At 41.3% G+C, this 27,721-nt stretch overlaps 2 protein-coding genes across 2 annotated transcripts; both read left to right on the forward strand.

Annotated features, from left to right (window-relative positions):
• The first annotated feature begins 446 nt into the window (after positions 1-446).
• Positions 447-11,925, forward strand: LOC115077405 (extracellular calcium-sensing receptor-like). The gene is made up of 6 exons (XM_029579694.1): positions 447-652; positions 2,335-2,626; positions 4,230-5,072; positions 10,232-10,459; positions 10,628-10,751; positions 10,994-11,925. The coding sequence occupies exons 1-6, from the start codon at positions 447-449 to the stop codon at positions 11,923-11,925; spliced, it is 2,625 nt and encodes an 874-aa protein (XP_029435554.1).
• Positions 11,926-16,889: 4,964 nt separating this feature from the next.
• Positions 16,890-27,629, forward strand: LOC115077407 (extracellular calcium-sensing receptor-like). The gene is made up of 6 exons (XM_029579695.1): positions 16,890-17,137; positions 20,177-20,468; positions 20,968-21,810; positions 24,163-24,387; positions 26,355-26,478; positions 26,707-27,629. Exons 1-6 carry the CDS (start codon positions 16,890-16,892, stop codon positions 27,627-27,629), a joined length of 2,655 nt encoding a protein of 884 aa, XP_029435555.1.
• Positions 27,630-27,721: the final 92 nt, after the last annotated feature.

Here is a 27,721-nt window from a genome sequence, read left to right on the forward strand (position 1 = left end):
AGAAGGAGGTGCAATTAGAATGGAATTCTTAATTAGCTCAATTACAACAGTTTTTCCTCTGGAGAGAGAGTGCTCCCAGTCAGAGGTTGGCCTGGAAACAGTACAAATGTAGGAAGAATCCAGGAAGGAGCACTTTTCTTATGCATTGCACAGTGATATTCAGAAATGTCTTTATGGTGTATATGAATGCACAGAAACATAGACTTAGTTTACAAATATCTAAATTTATGAAGTTTTTTTTGCAAGCTACCCAGAAGATATCAACCAGGAAGCATCTCCAATAGAAACTCACTGCAAACCTACTACTGGGTCTGCCAATACATAGCCAGGCTGGGCATCTCTTTTCTTGGTGCAGATCCCAGCCCATCCTTATCATTCCCTCTGTTGGCTCTGCTTTACTTTCACTTGGTCATGCTTTAGTAGTAGGCCATAGGGGCTCTGTAAAGATGAGATTGCGTGTGCTGCTGATTCTGTTGGCAATGCCAGCGCCTGTCTACACAGTTGATGTCTGGGGTTGTGCCTTGAGGAGCCATAGCGAGGCTGGTTATGAGCAAATCAGGGACGTTACAATCGGAGGCATCTTCCCGGTGCACATTTGGAAAAAATCAGAGATGCCATTCACCGAGTACCCCAAACCCATCATGTGCCATGAGTAAGTCTTACAAATTTCATGTTCACTTGATTATTGGTCCTTGAGAAAAACTGGATTCCTTCCAGGGTGCGATTGCTTTCATTGAACTGACATATGAATTGTCGAAAGATTAATGACATGATTGAGCTTTCCTGACCTCCCAGGCCATTTCTTTCAGATGTGATGAGTCATGGATGTGATGGGACCTGCATAGTCTCAAAGTCTCATGTACCATGACATCTTTGTATAATTCTTATGTTGGTACAATAAAGTTCATCACACGCCTTGTAAAGAATCTACTTTTAAGATCAGGGGGATTTATGGCAAAAGAAATAATTTGTATTATGAGACCCTCTTCCGCAAAGATGCTGAGGGCAGAATTACGTGCCTTGTAGGCGATCCAAGCAACAGAGGGGAGCCAGGTAAATTAACAGTATGTGTAACTGTGAAGGTGCTTTTAAGCATGCACAAAACCACCAGATTTTCAAACACAAGGTTCCCCCCCTTAAATTTCTTTTGACTGTAGGGTTGATAAGCAGCTAAATGCATATGCATAACTTTATCCATTTCAAAACGACGGTGTGAGTTATGTGTATTATTGGCATGTCTGTTACACATGTCGCCTGCATGGATTCATAATATACCTCTTCCTCTCCTACTCCAAAATGCTTCTTTTATTGTGTGGGAACATTTATACAAATGAAATGAACTTGTGCATGTAGTTACAGGCAGCTGAAAGTCCACCTAAAGGGCATTCAGTCAATTCATTCCCATGACTCCTTATTTTACATGCGGGCTCCCGACCAGGTGCTTGAAAATCTACCCCACGGGGCAATGGAAAGTATTTAGATGACATGCCAGAATCCAGGTAGAATTGGGAGCTGGAGCAATGGGGGTAAGTTTTAACAGAGAAAAGGATTCCATCCATTGCACTGCTCTTGTCGTATTGTGTGCTGGTCTTCAAGTTCTACGCTTACTCTAGGGCTCTGAGGCACTACAATCCATTTTCCAGCTAGGGACCTTGGAGTAAGAGCTTGCAGATTACTGGCTCCATACCAGGGACACTATTATTGCTTTAGGGAAAGGCACACAACTCTCCTGGTTCAGCTAGTAAGAGGAACCTACCTGTTTTAGCCTGGACGTTGATATAGCTTTCCCTATCGCTCCCACTTTGTCACAGCTTGAAATCGAGGCTCAGCACAAGGAGATCACAGTACAAGGAGAATAAAATAACCCTAAATTGTTATTTACTTCAGCCTTTAACCTTATGTCACATTTCTGAGTGGCTGTTTCTTAATGTCAGATATATTCTTAAAAAAACTATTAAGTACAGGGACTGAGCTCCCTCTATATAAGGGCAAGGACAGACCTCCATCAATATAGTACAAGAGCAGAATCTGAAAACCCTCTATATACCAAGCGCAGAGACTGATATCCTGTTATATAATAAATGCAAGGATGTCCTCAGATGAATACTGAGTCAATGTGGTCTCCACAGCTCACGCGCATCTTCAATAATAGAGCCTATGTTAATTTGAAAGCTAATATACAATGTCATTTTTTGGATAGGGCTTTTGTTAGACAAATAAAAAGCATTGCACCCCATACAGAATACAGAATTTTCCAAGACCAGTACAGCTACTGTAGCTCTGCACTGCCTTTATCCGAGGTTTCTTCCCACTCTTCCCCCGCTGTCTGTTTAGATTCATTGAAAGGCGCTATCGTTGGGCTCTGTCCATGGCTTTTGCTATTGATGAAATCAACCGCGACCAGACCTTCCTCCCCAATGTCAGCCTGGGCTTCCTGATCTACGACTCCTGCCTGGCCCTGGAGAGATCCATCAGGGCCACCCTCTGGATCCTCACGGGGAAGGGAGCACACATCCCCAACTACCGCTGCCAGAACCCTTCCCGACTGGCTGCCACCATTGGAGATTCCAGTTCCACCCAGTCAATGTCCATGGCAGCGCTGCTGGGACTTTACATGCACCCACAGGTAAGAACACTGCATTTTTACTGGAAGAGCTGAAATGGATGTTTAAAATATCTGAAAGAGGAGCCCTATTGCATCTTGAAAGCACATGTGCTGCAGAATCTTTCAGACAACTCAACTTTCAAGTTGTTTAATTAAAGTTACCACAACCTGCAAATCTCAGACATCTAGCCATAATTAAAAAAAAAAAAAAATGTTGACTGGGAAAGTCAGATTAGGACAAATGTCTTGTTTTCAGCTGGATCTCAGAGGCACAGGTGGATAAAATGACTTGCTTTAAGATCATACACGCAGAGTCACTGGACAAAGTAACATAGTAAGTAACGGCAGATAAAAAGCAAAGTGATGCATCCAATCTGCCGCTCTGTGCAGTTAGTTTACCACCATATATTATACAGGTTACCTCAGTGCTTTATTTCCATGCTCTTGCACTAGGGATCTTGTGGCATTCCAGGTATCCACCACCCCTACACTGATAAAACATATCCTGGCCTTGTTCCTGAGTCTACCCCCCCCCGGAGCTTCATATCATGACCCCCTAGCTCTACAGCTTTCTTTCCACTGGAAAAGATTTGTCTCTTGTGCATTTTTAATACCTATCAGGAATTTAAACGTTTGTATCATATCCCCCTGTCTCTCCTTTTAGGGGCAGCAGAATGCTTTTATTGATGGTAGGATGGGGCCAAGCCAACCAAGCTCTGCCACCTTTCCAACTCCTCTCCCTGCCCCCTAACAGCTTCTCTCCCCCATGACCTCACATTGACTCTCATCCACCTTTCTCCATTCTCTCGCTCCCTGCACTTCTCTTCTCTGCTCCACCCACTCGGTTTTTTTCTCCCCCCCCCCCTTTTGATCTTCCTTTCTCTCTTCCACGTTGATCGACGGCAGTGGGAGGAGAGTGGTTGTGCTTGGTCTCCACGTCCTCCTCCTCCTCCTCTGCCACCTGGGCCCAACTGCTACTTTGGATTGTGCGGCTTTCCAGAGTCCCGTGCGGTTCAAAGCAGGAGAGCTAGGGGCACTTCTGAGACGCCGCTGCTCTCTTTCTCCTGCCGCTGCCTGCCCAACCTGGCTCCAAATCTCCCGCAGCGATTCTGTGGGAAGGGCCACATTTTGGTCGGGCCATGACCCCTGTGGATCACCCCATTCTGACACCTATGGGCTTCCCTCCTCTGCCCTTCTCTGCGCCAGTTCTATCCTGTTTCTATCGTTTTTTGGTTTTTTTTGAAATGCAGTCTCCGGAGCTGAACACGGTATTCCAGGTGAAACCTTCCCTACGATCTGTAGAAGGGGGTACTGTCACCTCCTTTTTCATGCTGAATGAAAGGATTCTTGAAATTAGGTCTTTTCCTAAATAGTTGCCCAATGCTCTAATCCTAGGCCACTTTTCATCCCTTAGACATGGCTTCAGCTTATGTCATTCTAATAGATTTTATTTTTTAAAATATTTTAAATACATTGTTCCAGCATGCATGCATTAAATAAAGGTGATTTGTTCAAACAAAGATTTAGCACGGGAATCTGATACCACATAATAATAGGGACTTCATAATTTACCTTGTATAGCATTCATGGTGCCCAGTAAACAATAAAACTTCATCTTTAACAGGTCAGTTATTCTGCATCTAGTCCCCTACTCAGTGACAAGACTCAGTTTCCCTCATTTCTCCGGACCATCCCAAGTGATACTGACCAGGCCCGAGGAATGGCTCAGTTGGTGCTGCACTTTGGCTGGACTTGGGTGGGATTGCTCTCCACTGAAGATGCCTATGGTGAAATGGGTGCTAAGATCGTGAAGGAGGAGCTATTGAGGTTTGGATCTTGTATTGCTTTCCATGAAATGATCCCTGTGGTACCTTCTTTTAAAAGAACCCAGCACATTATTGAGGTAGTCCTACGATCCACCACCAATGCCATTGTTCTCTTTTCTTCTGAACCCTACATACAGCCAATATTGGAAGGGCTTGTAAGACAAAATGTCACGGGCAAGGTATGGATTGCCAGTGAAGGTTGGTCAACTTCACCTAGTATTTCCAAACAAGAGTTTGCTACCCTTTTGAGTGGCAGTATTGGATTTGCCATCTATGAAGGTAAGATGCCAGGTTTCAAAAAGTTTCTCCTTAAAATCCACCATTCCACCTCTCCAGATAATATATTTATTCAGCAGTTTTGGGAGGTGGCCTTTAAATGCCAGTGGCCCAACCTTGAATACAATCATACTATGGTCAACGGGGACATTGGTGCAACCAGAGTCCCCTGCACAGGAGCTGAAAAGCTGGAAGACTACAACAGCCCTTATTTTGGTGAAAGCAACCTAAGAGTCAGCTTCAACGTCTACAATGCAGTTTATTCCATGGCATATGCCCTACATGACATGCACTCCTGTGAGCCAGGTGAAGGACCCTTTGCCAACAACACGTGTGCTGACATCTGGAATTTCAAACCTTGGCAGGTAAAACAGTGCAATAATTTTTTGTGAACACCATAGGCTTGCTTCATCAAAATGTTTTCCATAGATACAGAATGAGAGAAAGCCTTAGTGAATCAGGCCCTAGATTGCTATTCTCTCTCTCTCTCTAATTATTCTTCTTTGAATAAATCTGTTTAACAGGGTTAAGACAGACCAAAAATCAGAATACACTGAGTTTAGTAAACAATGTATTTATTTATTTTGCATTTTTATATTCCACAATTTCCATTGGTAAGTACAGTGCAGATTACATAAAAACATTCATAAATTCATCACAAACAATATTATTTAAATGCCATCTTAAAATAATGGGTCTTAACCATCTTCCAAAAAAATGTAATATCTCTGAGATCTTATTTCTATTGGAAGATCGTGCCACAATCTAGGACCAACATATAAAAAAGTTAATTTGTGAGAGCTCTGGAGCTTATAACATTCTACTGCCGGAAGCTTAAGTAAAAGTGTACCTGCTGAACTCAAATCTTGAGCTGGAACATACCAATTTAGCTGTTGTGCCATTGTGCAACCAGCCTCAGCATACAAAAGTTTATGTAAAATAACAACAGTTTTAAATTGGTATCTCCAACATATCGGTAATCAATGCAAAGAAAGAGGGGCATGAGAGATATGGTCAAAATGGCCAACACCACTCATTCTAGCTGTGGCATGTTGGGCCAATTGCAAAGCCCGAAGAGGTTTAGTCGGAACCTCAATCAGTAAACTACTGCAGTAATCCAAATTCCCTAAAACTAAGGCCTACAACAATGTTCTAAACAAATCAGGCTTCAAAAAATATCTCTGCAGCTTAAGCATTTTTAGCATGTAAAAAGAGCATTTAACAAGATGTTGTACTTGAGACTTAAATGTTAATTGAGAGTCCAAAAGCACCCCTAGATTCTGATCCTCAATATACAATACCAGTGTTTCATTATGATACCTAATGCTCATCTGGTTATTATCACGGATAATTTTGCTAACCTTAAGAATTTTTGTCTTTTTAATATTCAACAATAGCCCTCCGACTATTCAACCAATTTTTAACAGTATCTAAACAATTCTCGAATAGCATATGATGTAAGGAGCCATCCATATCACAAGGAATATACAGCTGGATATTGTCACCATACATATAATATTGTACTCCAAGAGAATCAATCACCATACCCAGGGGTGCCATATAAATACTGAATAGTACTGCAGACAACGCAGATCCCTGTGGTACTCAACCTGTAATAGATCTCCATGCTTACAGCATTGAGTCCCTTGAGATTCGCTGCTTTCTTTCACCCAAACAAATCCTAAACCACTGTGACACAAGTCCCCCAATTCCAAAACTTGCCAACTGAGAAATCAGAATTTGATGGTTTATCATATCGAACACAATTGCAATATCCAAAAGTACCAACAAACCTGATAACTTTGTATCCAGTCTTTGATACAACATAACTACAAATGATACAAAACTCCGCAGCCAGGATCCTGACCAACACCAGCAGATCCGAACACATCACCCCTATACTTAAGAGCCTACACTGGCTCCCCATTAAGTTCAGGATCCTCTACAAAGTGCTTACTATTATACACAAAACCATCCACTCACAAACAGCACTCAAATTAAATCGCCCTCTACAAGTTCATACAGCCTCCAGACCCATTAGACAAATGTATCTTGGCACCCTTTATGTACCACCAGCCAAGTCTTCAATGAAGAAACGTGCCTTCTCTATAGCCGGTCCCACGCACTGGAACAATCTACCATCAGACCTCCGCCTAGAACCCTGCCTGCGGACATTCAAGAAAAAATTGAAAACATGGCTCTTTAGGGAAGCCTTCACTTAAAGTATTTTGCTTTCCTGAAAGGCCCACATTGAAACTGTACTTTTCTCACCTAATACTTGTAATCACATATTACTCCTAACATCCTACGTTCGAGTTTTTATCCAATTCCACCAGTTTAAATAGTTCTCTATTTCCACACAGTTACACCTACTGTTTACCTCTTATTTATTCTTTATTATTATTATTATTATTTATTGTTATATGCATTATGTTTACTGTTTGTTTCTATGCATCATGTTTACTGTTTATTGATTTCTGGTTATTAATCTTTGTTCTATGTACACCATATCCATGGTAATTAACAATCTGGTTATATGTAAACCGAAGCGATATGTACCAGTACATGATCTTCGGTATATAAAAGTCTTTAAATAAATAAATAAATAATATCTGTTACAGACAACACCAGGGAGCATATTTTCTATTTTCTCCAGATCTAACTTCATATGGTCTACCTTATCATATGGCCCTAAGCACAGAGTATTATTTACAATGCCGTAGTTAAAGAAGTATTTATTTATTTATTTTATTTATTTATAGATTCTTTTATACCGCGGTACATATAGACATACATCACCTCGGTTTACAGTGAAACAATAAATTAGCAACAGGCTTTACATGTAACAATTTAAAAAACAGTAAAACATTTGACAGCAACAGTAAAACATTTATTTTATTTATTTATTTATTTATTGGTTTTTATATACCGCCGCTCATCAGAGATATCACGTCGGTGTACATAGAACAAAATCCGCAATTGCATTTTACATAAAACAGTAAGAAAATCAACTGAGAAAACTTTACATTAAAAAACTGTTAAATGTAACAACAACAAAACAATTTATAAAATATAAATAGATATATAATGATAATATTATATAAAGTAGTTATAACATTACAATTTATAACAGAGTCAAGGGAGAATAAGGGGGGGCAAGGGAAGGAGAGGATAAAAATTTGGGTAGGGGAGGAAAAGAGAAAGGTGTGAGGGGAAGGGATTATATACAAGTGGGGCTGCAAATGAGCAAATTCTTCAGTTTTATAAATGGAAAGGAAGGAGCTAGGGTGAAAAAGGTAGGAAAGAGCCTAGTGTTGGCTGTTGTAAAGAGGAGGTGTGAGAGGTTAGAGGAAAAGGGGGGTGTCGTCTTCCGAGGTTAAACTTAATGGAAAAGAGAGAGAGGAGGTAGGGGTAGAGAGGAGAGGGAGAAGGGAGTAAAGCAAGAACATGTGCAGATCATGTGTAGGCTTTTGTGAATAGCCATGTCTTGAGCTTTTGTTTAAAGGTTTTTGGAGACAGTTCCAAGCGTAAGTCAGTAGGCATAGAATTCCATAGCATAGGGCCAGCTAGGGATATGGCACGAGCTTTGGTGGATACATGTTTGAAGAGTTTTGGTGAGGGGGTTTGCAGGGTGGCTATGTAGGGTTTTCTAGTAGGCCTGCTGGAGTTCCTGAATTGAAAGGAATTGGAGGGCCAGTTCTTGAGTTGAAAGGAATTGGAGGGCCAGTTCATTTCTGGGTTATGGAGGGATTTGTGGATAAGTGATAATATCTTGTACTGTATACGATAATGGATAGGGAGCCAGTGTAGGTCTTTAAGTATAGGAGTGATGTGTTCTTTGATGGGCGTATTCGTGAGGATACGAGCTGCAGTATTTTGTAAGATTTGTAGTGGGTGTATGGCATTTTTAGGCAGGCCCACTAGCAAAGCATTACAATAATCAATTTTAGAAAAAACCATGGCTTGTAACACAGTACGAAAATCGGAGAAGTGTAGTAGTGGTTTAAGTTTTTTGAGTGTATGGATCTTGAAAAAACACTCCTTGAGGGTAGCATTAATAAATTTTTTGAGAGACATTTGATCATCCAATACAACTCCAAGGTCACGGACTTGTTGGGTGAAGTGTGTGTGTGATGGTATAGTGAGTGATGTAGGTATAGCCTGTGGGGGTGTAGGGGGTGAGATAACCATGAGTTCAGTTTTTGTAGCATTAAGGGCAAGCTGAATAGAATTTAGGAGGTTGTTTATTGAGGTAAGAGTAGTGTGCCAGATATCCAGGGTTTTTGGAATAGATTCTGTGATGGGAATAAGAATTTGTATGTCATCAGCATACAAATAGTGTGGTAGCTTGAGGTTAGAAAGGAGTTGGCAGAGGGGTAGGAGGTAGACATTGAAAAGTGTAGATGAAAGTGAGGAGCCTTGAGGTACTCCCTGCCCAAGGGGGATTTCCTTAGATTCAGCAACAGCAACAGCAACAGCAACAGCAACAGTAAGTATTCCATTTACTTACTAATCCATCTACATCTAAACCAGACCAAGCTTGACCAGATAATTCTTCTCTCCATTGATGGAAAAAATCTTCATTCACCACTGGTGGATGAGTAAATTTCTTTATAGATTTTATACCTTCTTCTTTAGGCCTCATTCCTATATCAAAATCCCATGTTATTAAGCTATGGTCTGAGCACAAAGTTTGCAATACACAAGGATTGGACACTACCAAGCCCATTCTTCAGGACAGAACAATAGGTCAAGGGTATGATCTTCTCAGCGAGTTGGAGACTTTACCAATTGGCTCAAATTTGCTGCCTGCATTGTTGACATCAACTCCTCCATGTAAGGAGAAGCACTATCATCAGCATGAACATTAAAGTCCCCAATAGTCTTAGAACAAGTAGGACACTTGTGACAGCTACCATGAATTGTGGCCTTCTAAAATGAGCTCAGATAATTATCATATACATTTGTTTATTTTATATAAATGGATACACAAAGATAGCACATTTTATACCATGTAGGGAGTACACTGATAGATTTAAATAAACTGCAATATGTATGTATGTATTATGATTAAAGTCTTCAGTCAGTAACCTTGAATCCTAAAGAAATCTGCAAGAAATTAACTTCAGGACTGATGTTTTCTGTTTTTTTTTAAAAGGACCCCATAACAACATTCAAAGATATTAAACAAAGCAGCAGCTCCAGTGACTTAACCTAGATGATAATTATCTGTTGGGTTTTTCATGAAATCTCCACATTATTCTTCCATGCTCAGTCATTGGGTAGGATAGGTCATTAACATCTGTTGATGAACATGTTTCATCACTGCACATAGCTAAACCTTGCTGAAATGTGTTAATGTCTGCTTTATTGCTTTTCACATTTTACCTGACAGCTCCAGGATAGTCCTACTGGAAATCAAGATTCAGAGCACAGGAGCCTATTCTTTGGTTGGGGGACAAGAGGGAAAATGATCCAGTCTTGCTGTGTGTGTACTGGGTTCAGCTTTTTTTCCCCTTCCCAGCTCCTGCACTATATGAAGGCAGTGCGCTTCAGGAACAAGTTGGGGGAAGAGATGTACTTTGATAACAGTGGAAACCCCCCTGCGGTGTACGACATCGTCAACTGGCACCTGTTAGCCAATGGTGCCATCGTCTACATGAAAGTGGGAAGATTTGACACCAGGGCACTCCAAGGGCAGGAGATGTACATAAATATCAGTGACATCCAATGGAACCTGCAAAGCACAGAGGTACAAAATCCATGCACTGCAACACCAGGACATCAACATATGAATATATTTTGCATACCAGCCAGATCCATGCATAAATAGCCCATAGATCAATAGAGGGATTCTGTGTGCATAGTTGAAATCTAAACACACAATATAGCTGAATATTTCACAAGTCTCTCTTTCCAGGTCCCACGTTCTATGTGTAGTGAGAGCTGCTCCCCAGGGTACAGGAAGGCAGCTCAGAAGGGACAGTCTCTTTGCTGCTACGATTGTCTTCCATGCGCTGAAGGAGAGATTTCCAACATGACAGGTACAGAAGGCGATATATTCTTTGATCTAAGAAAATGGACAAAAATTTCCATAAGAATTTGAAATTAATTAAAAAAGTAAAAATAACTGAAAATATATAAAAAAAAAACCAAACAGTTTCATTATGAGGTGGAGGTAGCTCTTGTAAAAGGATTTCAAGTGCTTTGTGAATGGATTTATCTGTGAAGCAACAACAAAAATATTATCACCCAAGATAATAAAAGGAATTGATTTTTTTTTCAGATTCAATAAATTGTTGGCCATGTCCAAGTGATCAGTGGCCCAATGAAGAAAGAAGTGAATGTGTCCCTAAGAGAATAGAATTCCTCTCCTATCAGGAGGTCTTGGGTACCATTTTAACTGTTGTTGCCATTTTGTGCTCTATCATCACAACAGCTGTATTGTGCATTTTCATCAAATACCGAGATACACCTATCACCAAAGCCAATAACCAAGAACTTTCCTTACTTCTTCTGGGAGCCTTGGTGCTGAGTTTTCTCTGTTCTTTGCTGTTCATTGGAAATCCTTTGCCGATGACCTGTTTGCTTCGCCATCCTGCCTTTGGAATCACCTTTGTCTTCTCTATCTCTTGTGTGTTGGCCAAGACCATCATGGTGGTCATTGCCTTCAATGCCACCAAACCCAACAGTAACTTGAAGAGGTGGTTGGGACCTCGAGTTCCCCTTGTGACTGTTTCTACTTGCACACTTCTTCAAGTCCTCATCTGTGTTTCTTGGCTGCTACTCTGCCCTCCCTTCCCAGAGAAGAATATGAAACTAAAAACTGGCACTGTCATAAGGCAGTGTAATGAATGCTCAGATGTTGCATTCTGGTGCATGCTGGCATACATGTTTCTTTTGGCCACTGTCAGCTTCCTGGTGGCTTTCCTTGCACGCAAGTTGCCTGACAGCTTCAACGAGGCCAAGTGGATCACATTTAGCATGCTCGTGTTCCTGAGTGTCTGGCTGTCCTTCATCCCTGGCTATCTGAGCACCCAGGGGAAGGACATGGTCGCTGTGGAGGTCTTTGGGATCATCTCTTCCAGCGCAGGGTTACTCGTTTGCATTTTTTTCCCCAAATGCTACATCATATTACTGAGGCCTGACAGGAATACCAGGGAACAGCTTTTAGGGAAAGGGATGGGGAAGAACAAAAAGAAGATAAAAGCTACCTAGGAACGACAGCACATCCAGCACAAAAAAAATATACCAGAGACAAATGAGAGGAGCATCTCTTATGGAAGGTGACTGAGAAAAACTCGATAAAGGCAACCTAATCTGCTCACTGAGTTTCTAAATAATAGGAAAGGCTGATTCCAGTTGTATTTATCTTCATCCTATTGTAATATAGCTGTTTAACCGTGCTGTTGTTTTGGCATATTTGATCTCATTATTTATCTAATAATGATTTCTGAATCTCTTTTATTAATCACTTTAAATTGCTTTCAATTAGAATAGCCTTTATCCTGTCTTGGTTTTTTTTTCTTTGTAAAGTTGTAATTATTATGTATGTATTTTGTACCCTACCCTGAACAAAAGAAGGAAGGTAAAAATATTTTAAAATAAATATATGAATGACTAATAAAACAGAAATGACTGGGAGCTGAGGGGGCCACAATGGGGCTGCTGGGTTCTTCCGACAGGTGGGGGAAGACTTGCTTCAGGATCCTTAGGCTCTGGATCTTTTCCTTATCTCTGGTGCAACAAACCACACAGCCACAACTGATTGAGGTTGTTCCAAGAAATAAAGATTACTGAGGCACTTGTGGAATAGCAATGACATTTTACGTCTTCTGGTCACACCCATGGCAGACAACAAAAATCCCAACTGTCACCGAAAATACAGTTCCTGACCCAGCAGTTCACCAATCAGCAGGGGCATCCTCTGGCTCCCAGACCCCTGTCAGGATACTCTTCAGAGACCTCCCCAGATGGGAGAATCTGTTTTTTGGTTCCTGAATAAAGATGACGATTTCTTTTTCTTCCCTGAAGATGCAGGACAGATTCCCCGCACAAAGATGAGATCTTTTCTTACTCCTGAGATTTTTCCTCAAAGCTTCCACTAGATATTCATGCTAGAAGAAATGATCTGCCAGCTCAAACCTGGTGCAGAACCTCTCCATCACCTGGACCTACTCCAATGTGTATCTTCACTTCTTCACACAGCTCGCCAACTTGAGTAATTCCCAAAAGAACAAGGAAATCTGGGATAGGTTTCCCCTCCAAAAACAGGGAATCCTCCTAGACTCCATCTCAGAATGCTCCACCACTACTCCTGCTAGTTGGGCCACAGGGAGAAGCAGGGAGGATGAAGATGAGGGGGATTGGAAGGTGAGAGAGAGGAGCAGGGGATGGTAGAATATGAGGGAGAGGAGAGGAAACTGAGGGATAAGAGAGGGAAAGATGTAAAGTGAAGGGGTTGGAGGGAGGGCAGGGGATAGGATGGGTGGTTGAAATGTGAAGAAGAGGAGGAGGGTAGGATGAAAGGTAAGAGAGAGAGAAGGTCCCTGCCCCAGGAGGCAGAAGAGCAGATTTGGACCACCAAGGGGACAGGAGAGCGGAGAATCTGGAATTGGGTCTGGGGAGAGGAGGGTGGATCAGAGCTGGGATGGGGCTTGAGTGGAAATTTGGAGATTGGGGCATAGGGGGAACTCAGAAAATAGAGGGTTTGACAGATGGCAAAGATTTGAGAGATGTGTGATGGACCTGGAGGACTAGGGCGAGGATGAGAGAGGATGGAAATGGAGAGAAGGTTTAGGAGGAGGATCAGGTAGAGGTCAAGAGGATGGAGGTAGGAGGCTGTGGGAGGTGGTGCAAATGAAGATGGTAATTCCCACGGGGTGGGGGGGGAACAGCCACTGATTTCAGTTTTTGCCCCATGGCATCGCTTAGCCCAGAGCTGCATCACATGGAGATACTCCGAGGGCTGCATTTAGGTTGGGGAGGATAAGTACATGCACAGATGACATTTTTAAATCCACGCGAGTGCTTGTCTAGGAAACATCTACCCACACAAGAAACAGGTGCCAGTGACTGCACATTCTTTTCACCAGTGGCAATTTTCAAAGTGAAAGCAGGCCCCGTACTTTGAAAATGTACGGGGCCTGCTCTCAACAACAAATTACTCCAGGGCAATAATATCCTATTTATTTATTTATTTATTTCGTGATTTTTTTTATATACCGCGGCACGTTAATAACATCACCTCGGTTTACAATAAACAATAAATCAGCAACAAGCTTTACAGTCAATAAGAATTCAGGTGTACATAAAAAATATCAATTAAGAATAAATTAAGAACCAATTAAGAACAATTAACAAATAAACTAATGATAAACATATCCTAATCTGTTTATCTGAAAGGTTATGACAGAGAGGTTTATTGGGAATCCGTTGAGGCCACCATCTAAACAAAACTGTGACCGCATTCCAGGATTTAAAGAAAAACAAGAGAGGCCTGGTTTACATTTGTCCAAGGAGCTTGGATGGAAACAGAGCTCTTTGTGGCACTTGATGGCTCAGGGAATGGACACGGAGATGCAGAGTCTGTCACCGGTCAGTACTGGATGGGCTCCAAGAGGTGGACACAGATCCTGTCATCTCTCAGGTTGTATAGCTAGTGGAAGAGCATGGGAATAAGGATCCCTTTACCTCCAGAAAAGGAACAGCTGAGTGCATGAGTTCATAGCTCAGAGGATGGGTCATATGAATGCCGAGCCTGCCACCTCTGGGACTGGATGGCTCAGGGAATGGACACAGAGACCCAGAGCGTTCTAGGAATAAAAGGTTGATTTCAAAGGGGAATAGGTAAGGATACAGAAACTTTGATATCCCACTGCTGGTCCTGATGACCTTGGGCAAGTCACTTTACCCTATACATCTAGAGTTGCCTTCCATTAGGAATATTCATTTTGAAAGTTCAAGAGCAATTTGCTTTTCCTATTTATCTCCTTGTTTCTGAAACTCTTTACCCCTTAATATTCATCTTAAGAAAGAGTTTGTGAAATTTAAGAAAGCAGTCAAGTCTCACCTGTTTACTGGCTTTTCCTCACCTGATTACCTGATGTACAGTTTTAAAGTTATATTTTATGTTTTTTTTATTGTTTTATTTTACCTCACTTATGTTATTACTTTGTTATTTTCCTATTTTAATCATTTTAATTTGTTGTATATTATACTGTAATTTTATTTGCTTTGATCTTTTTTATGCTTTTCTGACTTAGCTGTAATTTATTAGCCTTATTTGATTTTGTTTGACATTGCTTTGATTTACAACTGTAATTAATTGTGATTAATCAAGCTATAATAAACATAAACATACCTCCCATTGCCTCAGGTACAAACTATAGGTAGAATTACTGAGTTGCAAAAAGGGTATAATGCATCTAAAACAGATTTTATGGAGTGATAAACACTCCATATTGTGGAAATATCACGCATTTTCACCCCCCCCAATCTGCCCCTATTGAAATTAGCTGCTTTGCATGCATTTTCATGCATAAAATTAATTAATGCATGCAAAGCAGTGACTACCTTGGTAATGTAATGCTAATAAAATAACATGACATTGCTAAAAGAAAAAAAAAAGCATCACATGATAGGGCAATAGCTGACCAGTGCCATTTTGGAAAATGGCTTTGTCCAAACCAAGGCTAGGAAGCACCCCAGGCTGCCATAAGACTACCATGGACTCTTCTAGTTAAGGGGTGTCTGGAGGTCCCCCTAGATCACCAGGACCTTTTTCCCATGTAAGGGGTGGGGAGCCCCACTAGACACCAGAGATCATGGTGTATGTTGGGAGTGGGGGCCAGGGGAGCCTGCTACAGGGTGGGGGGGGGGGGTTGTTTTTGATATGGGTGGTCTTTGGTTAGGATGGGGCAATTTTTAACGAAGGGGAGGGAATTGGGAAGGGGCGGTGCACCACCACACAAGACATTTTTATATTTTTAAACCTTTTTTTTTAGGCTGTGTCACCTTTAAGAAGGGTGGGGGTGAGGGGGGGTCAGCAATAGTCTTGCAAGAACTCTGGGAGTTTTTTGTCTTATTGTGGGGGAGGGGGGTGTTTTTGGGTCTCATGGTCCTTTAAAACGATGGCGGCCTTGTGCGCAGTGGGTGGCCATTGCAAGTTTTTTGGGACCCTGATGCTTTATTTTTTATCACAGAGTTTTTCCACGATAAAAAAAAATAATTTGGTGACACCGCTGTGATAATTTTCCTTGTAAAATATTGCAGCATGGTAAATCTCCCCCTTAGATGGTGATCCCTCTGGGGACAGGGAAACACCTCCTGCACCGGAATTAAATCTGCTATGAAGGTGCTGAAAAACAGGACATAAAATATAAAATAAATACCAGATAAGTATTGAGCAAATGCCATTTTAGTACAAGATACTGAGTTGATGAATAATATGAAATGAATTGATTATCTCAATCCAGCTCCAGGAAAACAGGGGTCCAGATGCCTATAAAATCCTCACCTCTGTTGCCAAGTCAGCCCCTCACCTGCCCGCTTGCGTTTGGGGTAAATTCATGCCAGGAGTGAGGTCTGTGATCTGACACGCGGCGTCTCTGCTGGAGGCTCGTTAAGTTCAGACAGGATTACCCTGTTTGTGGCCAAACACCAGACAGAGAGGAACACCGCTAAACTCTTCTGTCCCCATGGTCTCTCTCACTTTTCAAGGGCCACTTACCGCCATAATTAAAATCAGAGAAAACCTTTGTGTCTAAGTAGAGATCTCAGGAGTGAAATTAGAGTGGAATTTTAATTGATAATTGTGACTCAATTTTTTCAAGAGGGAGAGTGTTCCCAGTCCAAGAACAGAATGAGTATAAATGTAGGGAGAGTCCAGGGATGAGTACCATTTTATGCACTGCACGGTGATTCTCAGAAATGCTTTGTGGCATATATGCATGCATGTGAATGCAGAAAGGCTTGGTATACACATATCTAGAGTTAAGAAGCTAATTTCTTAATGCCAACCAACAGGTAGCTGCAAGAGGAAACCGTTGCAAATCAACCACCAGGTCTATCCCCTTCCCATCAAACAGAAATACCCCATATCCAGGATTGGACTTCTCCCTTATTTGCGAGCATCCCAAACAGACCCTGTCATTCCCTTTGCTGATGACTTTTCACCCTCCATGGCTCATACATGCTTCAACAGCAGACTGCAGTTTGTGAAAATGAGGCTGCCTGTGCTGGTGGTGCTGTTGTCGATGCCAATACCCTTCTGCCCAGCTGATGCCCGGGGCTGCACCTTGAGAAGCTGGGGTGAGGCTGGTTATGCCCAAGTCAGAGACATCACCATTGGAGGCATCTTCCCAGTGCACAACTGGATGGAATCGGAGATGTCTTTCACCGAGTACCCCAAACCCATCATTTGCCATGAGTAAGTCTTAAAGATTTTATGTTGACTTTATTGCAGAATGGTAATAGCCATACTGATCCTAGGAGAAATGCATTCTTTGCATGGCATGTGATACCCTTAATTGGTCCAAAAATAGAGAGCCTGAGCTAGTTTTTAACAATACCTTGAATACCACTCCCTACATTGTATAGTGTTGCACTCTTCCCGTGGTGGAGTGGAAGAGCCAAGTGTTTCGGTGGATTGGGGCACTGCCCAGCACCATGCTCTATTTTCTATCAGTGTTAGTTCATTTTCTGCCTGCACACCAGGTTAAAGAAACAGTTACCCTGTCTGAAGAAAGGAGAACTCTATTTTTTTCTAGCCTGGGTGTTCAAATTCTTCTCCTTGCAAACCCTTTGTTTTCCATACCTGGAAAGCAAGGCCCAGGGCAAGGAAGACACACTGAAAAAAGAAGAAGCAATCGGAAGATCAGTGAAGAGATATTTAGCACTCTGTTCTTTCTCATTTTCCCCTGTTTTTTTTTAATAACAGTTCTAAATAATTTCTAGCATTTTTCATTGCTAGATCTTATTTCTCAGTCCCATTTGTTTTGATTGCCTTCAGTTTAATATGAGAACATAAGAAATGCCATACTGGGTCGGACCAAAGATCCATCAAGCCCAGCATTCTGTCTATGTAAGTGGCCAAACCCTGCCACAAGTAACTGGAAGAATCCCAAAGAATAGATTCAATCCTTCTTTCTCATAACCAGGAATTATCATTGGCTTTTCCAGGCCTACATGGCTAACATTGCTTGTACCATATCCTCTGGCAACAAATTCCACAGAATAAATGTATTTGTGTGTGGAGTGAAAAAATGTTTTCTCCAATTTGTTTTAAATGTGCTACTTATTAGCTTTATAGAGTGCTCCCTAGTGCTAGTGCTATTTGAAAAGGGTAAATAGCCATTCCCTATTTACCTTTTCCACCCTATTCATGATTGTATAGATCTCTGTCATATCTCCTCTCAACCTTCTTTTCTCCAGGCTGAAGAGCCCAACCTAACCTCTATTCATAGGGAAGCCGTTCCATTCTCTTTATCATTTTAGTTGCCCTTCTCTCTCTACCTTTTCCGGTTCCATTATTTCTTTTTTGAGACAGGGCGACAAGAACTGCACTCTCTACTCAAAGTATGATTGCACCATGGATTGATACAGAAGTATTTTGATTAAGAACATAAGAAGTTGCCATACTGGGTCAGACCAAGGGTCCATAAAGTCCAGTGTCCTCTTTCTAACAGTGGCCAATCAAGATTACAAGTACCTGGCAAGTAGCCAAACATTAAGTAGACCCCCATGTTGCAAATGCCAGTAATAACAGTGGTTATTCCCTAAATCACCTTGATTAATAGCAGTTAATAGACTTTTCCTCCAAAAACTTATCCAAAATGTTTTAAAACTCAGCTACACTAACTGCTCTAATTAAGCCACGCTAATTCCAGAGCTTAATTGTGCATTGAATGAAAAGAGTTTTCTCCAATTTGTTTTAAATGTGCTATTTGTTAACTTCATGGAGTGCCCTCTAGTCCTCCTATTATCCGAAAGAGTAAATAATCAATTCACATTTACCCATTCTAGACCTCTCCTGATTTTATAGACCTCTATTATATCCCCCCTCAGCCGTCTTTTCTCCTAGCTGAACAGTCCTAACCTCTTTAGCCTTTCCTCATAGGGGAGCTGTTCCATCCCATTTATCATTTTGGTCACCCTTCTCTGTACCTTCTCCAGTGCAACTATATCTTTTTTGAGATGCGGTGACCAGAATTGTACACAGTACTCAAGATGCAATCTCACCTTGGAGTGATACAGAGGCATTATGACATTTTTCATTTTATTCATCATTCCCTTCCTAATAATTCCCAACATTCTGTTTGCTTTTTTGACTGCCGCAGCACACTGAACCGATGATTTCAATGTGTTATCCACTATGACGCCTAGATCTCTTTCTTGGATTGTAACACCTAATATGGAACCTAACATTGTGTAACATGGGTTATTTTTCCCTATATGCATCACCTTGCACTTATCCACATTAAATTTCATCTGCCATTTGGATGCCCAATCTTCCAGTCTTGCAAGGTCTTCCTGCAATTTATCACAATCTGCTTGTGATTTAACTATTCTGAATAATTTTGTATCATCTGCAAATTTGATTACCTCACAAATATGTATAAATGATCTGGAAAGAAATACGATGAGTGAGATAATCAAATTTGCAGATGACACAAAATTGTTCAGAGTAGTTAAATCACAAGCAGATTGTGATAAATTGCAGGACGACCTTGTGAGACTGGTTCTGAGCCCCTCTGTATAATCAAGTCAGAGTTGAGCTCCCACTGTATAATAAGCACAGATATTACACTTGTGCCATATAATAAGGGCAGTGACCATGTCAGATGAAGATGGGACCTATCTGGTATCAAAAACTCACATACAACATCTTTGGACAATCCTTGCTCTTCACTGGAAGAAGAAACCCATGTATCTGGAAAGAACAATGTAAAACAACATCTTTGGATAATGTTCATGCTGGACAAATATAAGGCATAACAACCCTGCATAGAAACTGTCTTCTCCAGAACCTGTTCATCTACTAAGTATGGAATCTGACATTAAAATATTTAGAAAGGGTATTAAAAAATGGCTATTCAAACAAGCCTTCCAAGAGTTTTAACCTAAGGATTATATTCCCCCTTTAACAAAATATTTAATTATATTATCTCTGCTCTTACTGCTCTGCTTCTTTAACTGTGTAAATTTTGTTTTATTATTTTACTATTTTATTTTATTTGTTTTACTAGTTTATAATGAAACTTTGTATTTTCTTCTCTTCATTTAATTTTGGAAATGCAAATATTTTTAAATGAATATTTGTTAACTAATGTAAACCGATGTAATATGTTCTCATGAAACTTTGGTATATAAAAATTAAATAATAGCAATTAAATAATAATAATAATACTAGAATTCTGTTCTCTACTTGTTAGAGGTTTTTTCTTCTGTTTCCTCATTTTTTGTTTAGATTCAGTGAAAATTGTTATCACTGGGCTCTGGCCCTGGTTTTTGCTATTGATGAAATCAACCATGACCAGACCATCCTCCCCAACGTCAGTCTGGGCTTCCTGATCTATGACTCCTGCCTGGCTCTGGAGAGAGCTCTCAGGGCCACTTTCTGGAGCCTCACAGGGAAGGGAGCGCACGTCCCCAACTATCAGTGCCAGGATCCCTCCCGACTGGCCGCCATCATCGGGGATGCCAGCTCCTCCCAATCGATGTCCATGGCATCACTACTTGGACTTTACAGGTACCCACAGGTATGAACTCTGCATCGTTCCTGTAAGAATTAAATTTAGAATGTTAAAATATCTGAAAAATAGAACTTTTCAACGACATCTTTCAATGATTCTTATGCTAGTTCAATTACAATTAGCACAGCTTGCAGACAATCTAAAGCTTTTGGCATCTACAATTTTAATTTTCTGACAAACAAAGTCAGGTTTAGACAAATGCCTTGTTTTTAAATAAACTGGGTGATGAAAGGAGCTTGCCCACAAAGAAAATTAGTGATAGAAGGGAAATCTTGAACTCATCTCCCAGGACTTCTAAATTATTGTCTAATGCTCTAGTCAAAACCCATTATTCTTCCCTTGGATGGAAGCAAACTCTTAGATCCATGGTTCACGTATATTATGAAGGTGATTTGTGCAGGCAATCATTTAGTATAGGATGTTGGTGACTGCACAAAGGAGTTTGCAGTCTACGATTTGTTGCGTTAATACTGCTCAATAAACAATGAATGTTCTTATTTTTCAGGTCAGTTATTCTGCATCCAGTCCTCTGCTCAGTGACAAGACTAAGTTTCCTTCCTTCCTACGGACCATCCCTAGTGACACCATTCAGGCCCGGGGACTAGCTCAGTTGGTGCTATATTTTGGCTGGACCTGGGTGGGGATCCTGTCCACCGAAGATGCCTATGGCGAAATGGGTGCACAGATCATAAAGGAAGAGCTACTGAGGTTGGGAGCCTGTATTGCTTTTCATGAAACCATTCCTGTTGTCCCTTCAACCAAAAAAAACAATCATATCATTGATGTAGTCTTGAGATCTTCCACCAATGCCATTGTTCTGTTTTCTTGTGACCCTTATATGCAACCAATATTGGCGGGACTTTTAAGACAAAATGTAACAGGGAAGGTGTGGATTGCCAGTGAAGCATGGTCAACCTCTCCCAGGGTCTCCACAAAACAGCTAGCCAGTTTTTTGAGTGGCAGCATTGGATTTTCCATCTATGAAGGTAAGATGCCAGGATTTAAAAAGTTTCTCCTCAAAATCAACCCTTCTACTTCTTATGAAGACATATTTGTCCGGCAGTTTTGGGAGGTGGCCTTCAAGTGTCAGTGGCCCAACCCTGAAGAAAATCAAACCATTGTCAACAGAGATATTGGTGTAACCAGAGAGCCCTGCACTGGAGCTGAAAAGATGGAAAACTACAATAACCCTTATTTTGGTGAATCTAACCTAAGAGCCAGCTACAACGTTTACACTGCGGTTTATTCCATAGCGTATGCCCTACAGGACATGCACGCTTGCATACCAGGGGAAGGGCCCTTCACCAATAACACGTGTGCTGATATCTGGAATTTCAAACCGTGGCAGGTAAAAAAAGCACAATGGTATTTTAATTAACACATTTATTTTTGCTGTCATTGCAAATTTAGATTCGTACTTTTGAGATAGTCAGTTTCATATGACTTGGGCTGCCCAGAATTCAGAATATACTGAATCTAATCAAATGCTTTGGGCAGTAACCTTGTGACATGACCTTGTAAAGGAAGCTCAAATAATTAGCAGCATAATATCATTCAAGGACACTAAACAAAAGAAAAATGAAGATAGTTGACATTTTTCTGTAGGTGACCCAGAATTATTCACATTGTTCTAACTGGCTAAGTTTGGCAGTTATCTGGTTAAATATCACAGGTTAAGATATGAGGCCTAAATCTAGTCAGGCAAATTTTGTCCAGCTAGATTTAAGAAATTTGTAGCTGTGAAACCAGTTGGCTAGATTCAGCTGAAATTCCCCAGATATCTTTCCCGGGCAGCAGGTTTTTAAACATGGGCCTGATAGTTAGCCATGGCAAAAACTGGTTTACAAGGTATACAAACAATGAAGGAGAAATCCTGATTTCTCTCAAACCTCAATAATACAATACAAAATAAAGAGAAAAAATAATAATGATTGCACATTCAATTGACAACTTCTTAATACACAGATTTTTATTACTCCTGTATAGCTTATACATTTCAAAATTGGTGGAAACATACAATACATAACATTCCTCTTATTTGTACAATTAAAACCTAATCACATTAAAACTCATGTACCACATGAATCAAATAACACCCTCCACAAACACACTCACTCATATCTACAGCCACACCTTTCTCATAAAAATACCCCCAGATACAAGTTCCCTAATGCACATTAAACTCCCACTCCTTTACTCCTATTTTCAGATCATAGTTCATTAATTACACGTATTCAGTAAGTTCTCTTCCGCTATGTAGGGTATTCTCCAGGCACTTCCTGTAGTTGTCGCTATAGTAAAGAAAGTTCTTCTTGTGATGCCTTTCAATCCGTGGAGACGTTTTGTAGGTTTTAATTGTATAAGTAAGGGGAATGTTATGTATTGCAGGTATCCAGTGATTTTTGAGAATTATTAGCTATATATGAGTAATAAAAATCTGTGTATTAAGAAGTTGTCAGTTGAATGTACAGTCATTATCATTATTATTTTTTCTCTCTATATTGTATTGTAATAGACCTAGGTTATAAAGGACAAATGGGTGCTACGTTAACATTTAACATGGTTGCATGCAAATCAACAAGTCTTCTTATCATTCGGAGATATATCTTTTTATTAAAAAAATGTCTTTGAAACAGAATACTCAATCGGTACCCCAGGAAGTAAGCTGCTGGACTCAGTTCTCAAAGTGGGTTTACAAATGAAAGTTCAGTCCCCCAGCACGGGAGCGTATTTCGCAGGACTGCGTCGGGAGGGACAATATCAACACAGAACTTTCTGAAAATGAATAAAATATAAAAAACTTAAATTGCAAGCCAACAAAAATAGTAAGCACAAGCAGGAGGAGTGAAACGGTTATACACACCCAGAACAGAGAAACGCCAAATAAACACCAGCTTGCAATGTGAAAGAATGAGTAGAGAGCAATTTTTGACGGCGGGCTTACAAACAGCTGCCGAGAAGGTAAAAATAAAAAGACAAAAAAAAAAAAAGCAAAATATAAAGGCAATAAAATCTAACAAAAGACACTGTCAAGTGAGTATTATAGGATATAAACCCGCTCATTAAAATGCGGCTCACTAAAAATTAAAGATTAAATGAGAAAATAAAGTTGTATATATATAATCGGTAAAACGTAATATCATGTCGAGATATGTAACAGCATTTACAAAAATGTCATAAACAAGAGAACGTGTTTAATCAAATATACATGTGCTACTCGTGGTAAGAATTTTAACAGGGACTGAGGTGAGAGTCGAATGGCAGCTTAGCAAGCGAGAGAAAGAGACAACGCAAAACAAACACTCAAAGGGCGCCAGAACAAGCAGTCAGTCGAAGCGCCGTCAGTCGGCATGAAGCCAGCCTGCAGTGCGGAGTGAACAGGTTACAAAGATGTCTTCATTCCCACAATATAATTCTGGGAGAAATTAATTTAAAGCAGGCGGGGTTCAAAAGAACATATGTAGGCGTCTTACTTCCCATTTCCTTTATTTTCATTTTTGAGTCCACTTGATTTTTGTGGTTATAAACCTAGTTTAACCGTGCTGTCTTCAGCTTTAATTCTTTCTAGTTTGTAGCATGCTGAACAGGTCCAGAAAACTCCTACTGGCAGTCAAGGCCTTGAGCCACAGATCTATATAATCTATAATCAATTTTGTTATTGGTGTAATTGGTTCATTGTTCTGCTTCGCCTCTGTTCTAGCTCCTGTATTACATGAAGAAGGTGCATTTCAGGACCAAGATGGGGGAGGAGATGTACTTTGACAGTAGTGGCAATCCCCCTGCAGTGTATGATATCGTCAACTGGCACTTGCAGTCTGATGGCACGATCCACTATGCGAAGGTGGGAAGATTCGACTGGAGGGCACTCAGAGGAGAACTGCAAATAAATGTCAGCGCCATCCAATGGAATATGCAGAGCATAAAGGTACCAAATGCATGTGTAAGGCAGCTTAGAGCTTATTCTACCGTAGGTTAAAGTGTGTGCAATGTTTAATACTTGTCCTGGATTCCAGGAAACCCACCTGGGGAGCAGCAGGGGACTGCAAGCCAGGACTTGGGACAAGACAAGGGCTGGTCTTCCGCCAAGCCAGCCCCCCTCCTCTGCAGGTTGAACCCTTGAGTTCTGGGGGCAAGAAGGTCTCTGTGGTGGCAGTGAGTCCCCACAGGCAAGACTTGGACAAGGCAGGCTGGAGACCAGGCTTGGGCAAGGTAAGGCTGGCAGACTTGGCAGGATACTCAGCAGGACCTGGAACTAGACAAGACAAGGGTGAGACAAGGCAAGGACAGGACTCTGGTACAAGCAAGACTGGATAACTAGAACAGATAGGACAAGACCAACAAGGCAGACTAGGCAGGACTTAGGCAAGGCAGACAAGGAAAACACCAAACAATGAACACAGAAGTTTGAAGGCAGCAAGGCTTAGAACATACAGAATAGGCCTGAAGGCCTCAAAGCAGGATGCAAGAAAAAATAGGCCTGAGGGCCTCCAGACAAGGCAGAAGGCCCATAATCCACAAGGTAAGGCAAGGCAGAAGACCTGTAGGACACAAGGAAAGACAAAACAAGGAGCAGGTCACAGAGCCAGAAGTGACACCATGAGAAGATAAGGAGCTTCTGGCAAGATGGGTTTACATAGGGCTGGGACTTGGGTGTGGCAAGGACAGTGCCAAAACTGTTAGTAGAGCTGTGTTTAAAAAAGGATTGGATAAGTTCTTGGAGGAGAAGTCCATTACCTGCTATTAATTGAGTTGACTTAGAAAATAGCCACTGCCATTAGCAACGGTAACATGGAATAGACTTAGTTTTTGGGTACTTGCCAGGTTCTTATGGCCTGGATTGGCCACTGTTGGAAACAGGATGCTGGGCTTGATGGACCCTTGGTCTGACCCAGTATGGCATGTTCTCATGTTCTTATGTTCTTACTAGTGATGAGGCATACTGAGGGCCTCTGCTGGTAGGGAGGCATCATGAAGGTAGCATAAGGCTGTATAACAGGTAAAATCCTAACAATACTAGGAATATTCTAGCAATGGAATGGTCCAAGGAGGTGTGAACTAATGGGGTGAATGGCAGGGAGGGTCTTTTCCCTAAAGGGTGACATAAAAGTGCTTTCCATGAAGCACAGGGAGGAGTTTTTGCATGGGATCTCTAAAGGTTGGAAGTAGTGAGATCTTGTTTTTTTCCTGGGAGCCAGGTAGGGCAGCAGGGAGCCATGTTTCCATCCTGGATTTCCAGCTGTAGACAGTAGAAGAGAAAGAACTCCTGTGAAAGAAGAAGAATATTGCTGAGAACTTCCAACCACTGGAAGCGTGGGAAGATTTGCCTTGGGGCCAGTACTTTGAGGATTTTCAAGAAAAAACTTTAGACTTTCTCTCTGGGGCTCAGGAAAGACAGCTCATGTGGAAGGACATATAGGGGGGTCCTTGGAAGATGAGAGTTAAGAAGCATACAAACTTTGCATGCACCAGAGAGCTTTCCTTGGATTTTTTCAGAGAACTGTCCGTGCTTTCTGACTATTGTGCTTTCTGGACTTGATTTGCAATTTCTTGAGACTTTGCCAGTTTTCTGTCAATAAACGTTTCTTCTGTCTGGAGCTTACCCTTTTGTGTGGGCTGTTACTTTTGTGTGCTGTGAGCTCTCCTGGAGGCCTTGCAGGATGGCCCCATTCCATGGAACCCCCACCCTGTGTCAGCGGTTCAGTGCTCATCAGGGTCGGGAAGGTGGCCCCTTTCCCCGAGCTGGGGTAACACATACACTGCAAAATGAGGGCATCAACTACACACAATCCAAACTCATAATTCAGCGGTCCCCAGGGATGAAGGAATTCTGCGTACTTAGTTTAAATCGATTTGTGTAACATAGCTGAAGGATTCTGCACACTCTCTTTCCAGGTCCCCCGTTCCGTGTGCAGTGTGAGTTGCCACCCTGGGTACAGGAAGGCAACTCAGAAGGGACAGCCCCTCTGCTGCTTTGATTGCATTCCGTGTGCTGAGGGGGAGATTTCAAACAAGACAGGTATGAGAACATTTGTCCAACTCTTTTGCCTAAAGAAATTTCCCTCCGAAATTGTAATAAAGCTACTGGAAGATGTAAAAACACTAGAAAATATTGAAAAAAAATATAAACTGATTTGGGTGATAGACATTGACCTTGAGGAAGTGCATAGCAAATGACTTCTTTGAATAAATTAAAATGCTATTATTATCCTCAATGTTAAGCAAAGGCATACATTTTCTCTTCCAGATTCCAGTAATTGTTGGCCATGTCCAAGTGACCAATGGCCCAATGAGAGAAGAAGTGAATGTGTCCCAAAGAGAATAGAATTCCTCTCATATCAAGAGGCTTTGGGTACCATTTTGACTATTGTTTCCATTACATGTTCCATCACCACGGCTGCCATATTGTTCATCTTTGTCAAGTATCGGGATACTCCTATTACCAAAGCCAATAACCGAGAGCTTTCCTTCCTACTTTTAGGGAGTCTAGTACTGAGTTTTCTTTGTTCTCTGCTCTTTATTGGGGATCCTCAGCCAACAACTTGCTTGCTTCGCCAAATTACCTTTGGCATCATCTTCGTCCTCTGTGTCTCTTGTGTATTAGCGAAGACCATCATGGTGGTCATTGCCTTCAATGCCACCAAACCCAATAGTAATTTGAGAGGGTGGTTGGGACTCCGGGTGCCTATTGTGATAGTTTCTGCTTCCACCCTTCTTCAGGTCCTCATCTGTGCCACCTGGCTTCTGCTCTGCCCTCCCTTCCCAGAGAAGAACATGAAACTGAAGACAGGCATCATCATATGGCAGTGCAATGAATGCTCACATGTTGCATTCTGGTGCATGTTGGGATACATGGGACTCTTGGCATGTGCCAGCTTCCTGGTGGCCTTCCTTGCACGCAAGTTGCCTGACAGTTTCAATGAGGCTAAGTGGATCACGTTTAGCATGCTCGTGTTCCTGAGTGTCTGGCTGTCCTTCATCCCAGGCTATCTGAGCACCCAGGGGAAGGACATGGTTGCTGTGGAGGTGTTTGGGATCATCTCTTCCAGTGCAGGGATTCTCATTTGTATTTTTTTCCCCAAGTGCTATATCATGTTGCTGAGACCTGACATGAACACCAGAGAGCATCTCTTAGGGAAAGGTATTGGGAAGAAAAAGAAGACAAAATAAGTTTAGGTATGATTGTGCATTGAACATTAAAAATGTGTCAATTTATATTTAAAGTTATGTAGATTTATATGAAAGAGTGGTCTAATATTATC

This window comes from Rhinatrema bivittatum, chromosome 16 (genome assembly GCF_901001135.1).
Source record: "Rhinatrema bivittatum chromosome 16, aRhiBiv1.1, whole genome shotgun sequence".
NCBI classification, from domain to species: domain Eukaryota; kingdom Metazoa; phylum Chordata; class Amphibia; order Gymnophiona; family Rhinatrematidae; genus Rhinatrema; species Rhinatrema bivittatum.

What these genes read in the sequence shown, in the direction of transcription:
- LOC115077405 (XM_029579694.1), top strand. Translation starts at nt 447, where the DNA reads ATGAGATTGCGTGTGCTGCTGATTCTGTTGGCAATGCCAGCGCCTGTC. An exon ending in AAACCCATCATGTGCCATGA is followed by an intron (nt 653 to 2,334) that starts GTAAGTCTTACA and finishes CTGTCTGTTTAG; the next exon opens with ATTCATTGAAAGGCGCTATC. An exon ending in GGAATTTCAAACCTTGGCAG is followed by an intron (nt 5,073 to 10,231) that starts GTAAAACAGTGC and finishes TCCCCTTCCCAG; the next exon opens with CTCCTGCACTATATGAAGGC.
- LOC115077407 (XM_029579695.1), top strand. Translation starts at nt 16,890, where the DNA reads ATGGCTCATACATGCTTCAACAGCAGACTGCAGTTTGTGAAAATGAGG. An exon ending in GACTTTACAGGTACCCACAG is followed by an intron (nt 20,469 to 20,967) that starts GTATGAACTCTG and finishes CTTATTTTTCAG; the next exon opens with GTCAGTTATTCTGCATCCAG. An exon ending in GGAATTTCAAACCGTGGCAG is followed by an intron (nt 21,811 to 24,162) that starts GTAAAAAAAGCA and finishes CCTCTGTTCTAG; the next exon opens with CTCCTGTATTACATGAAGAA.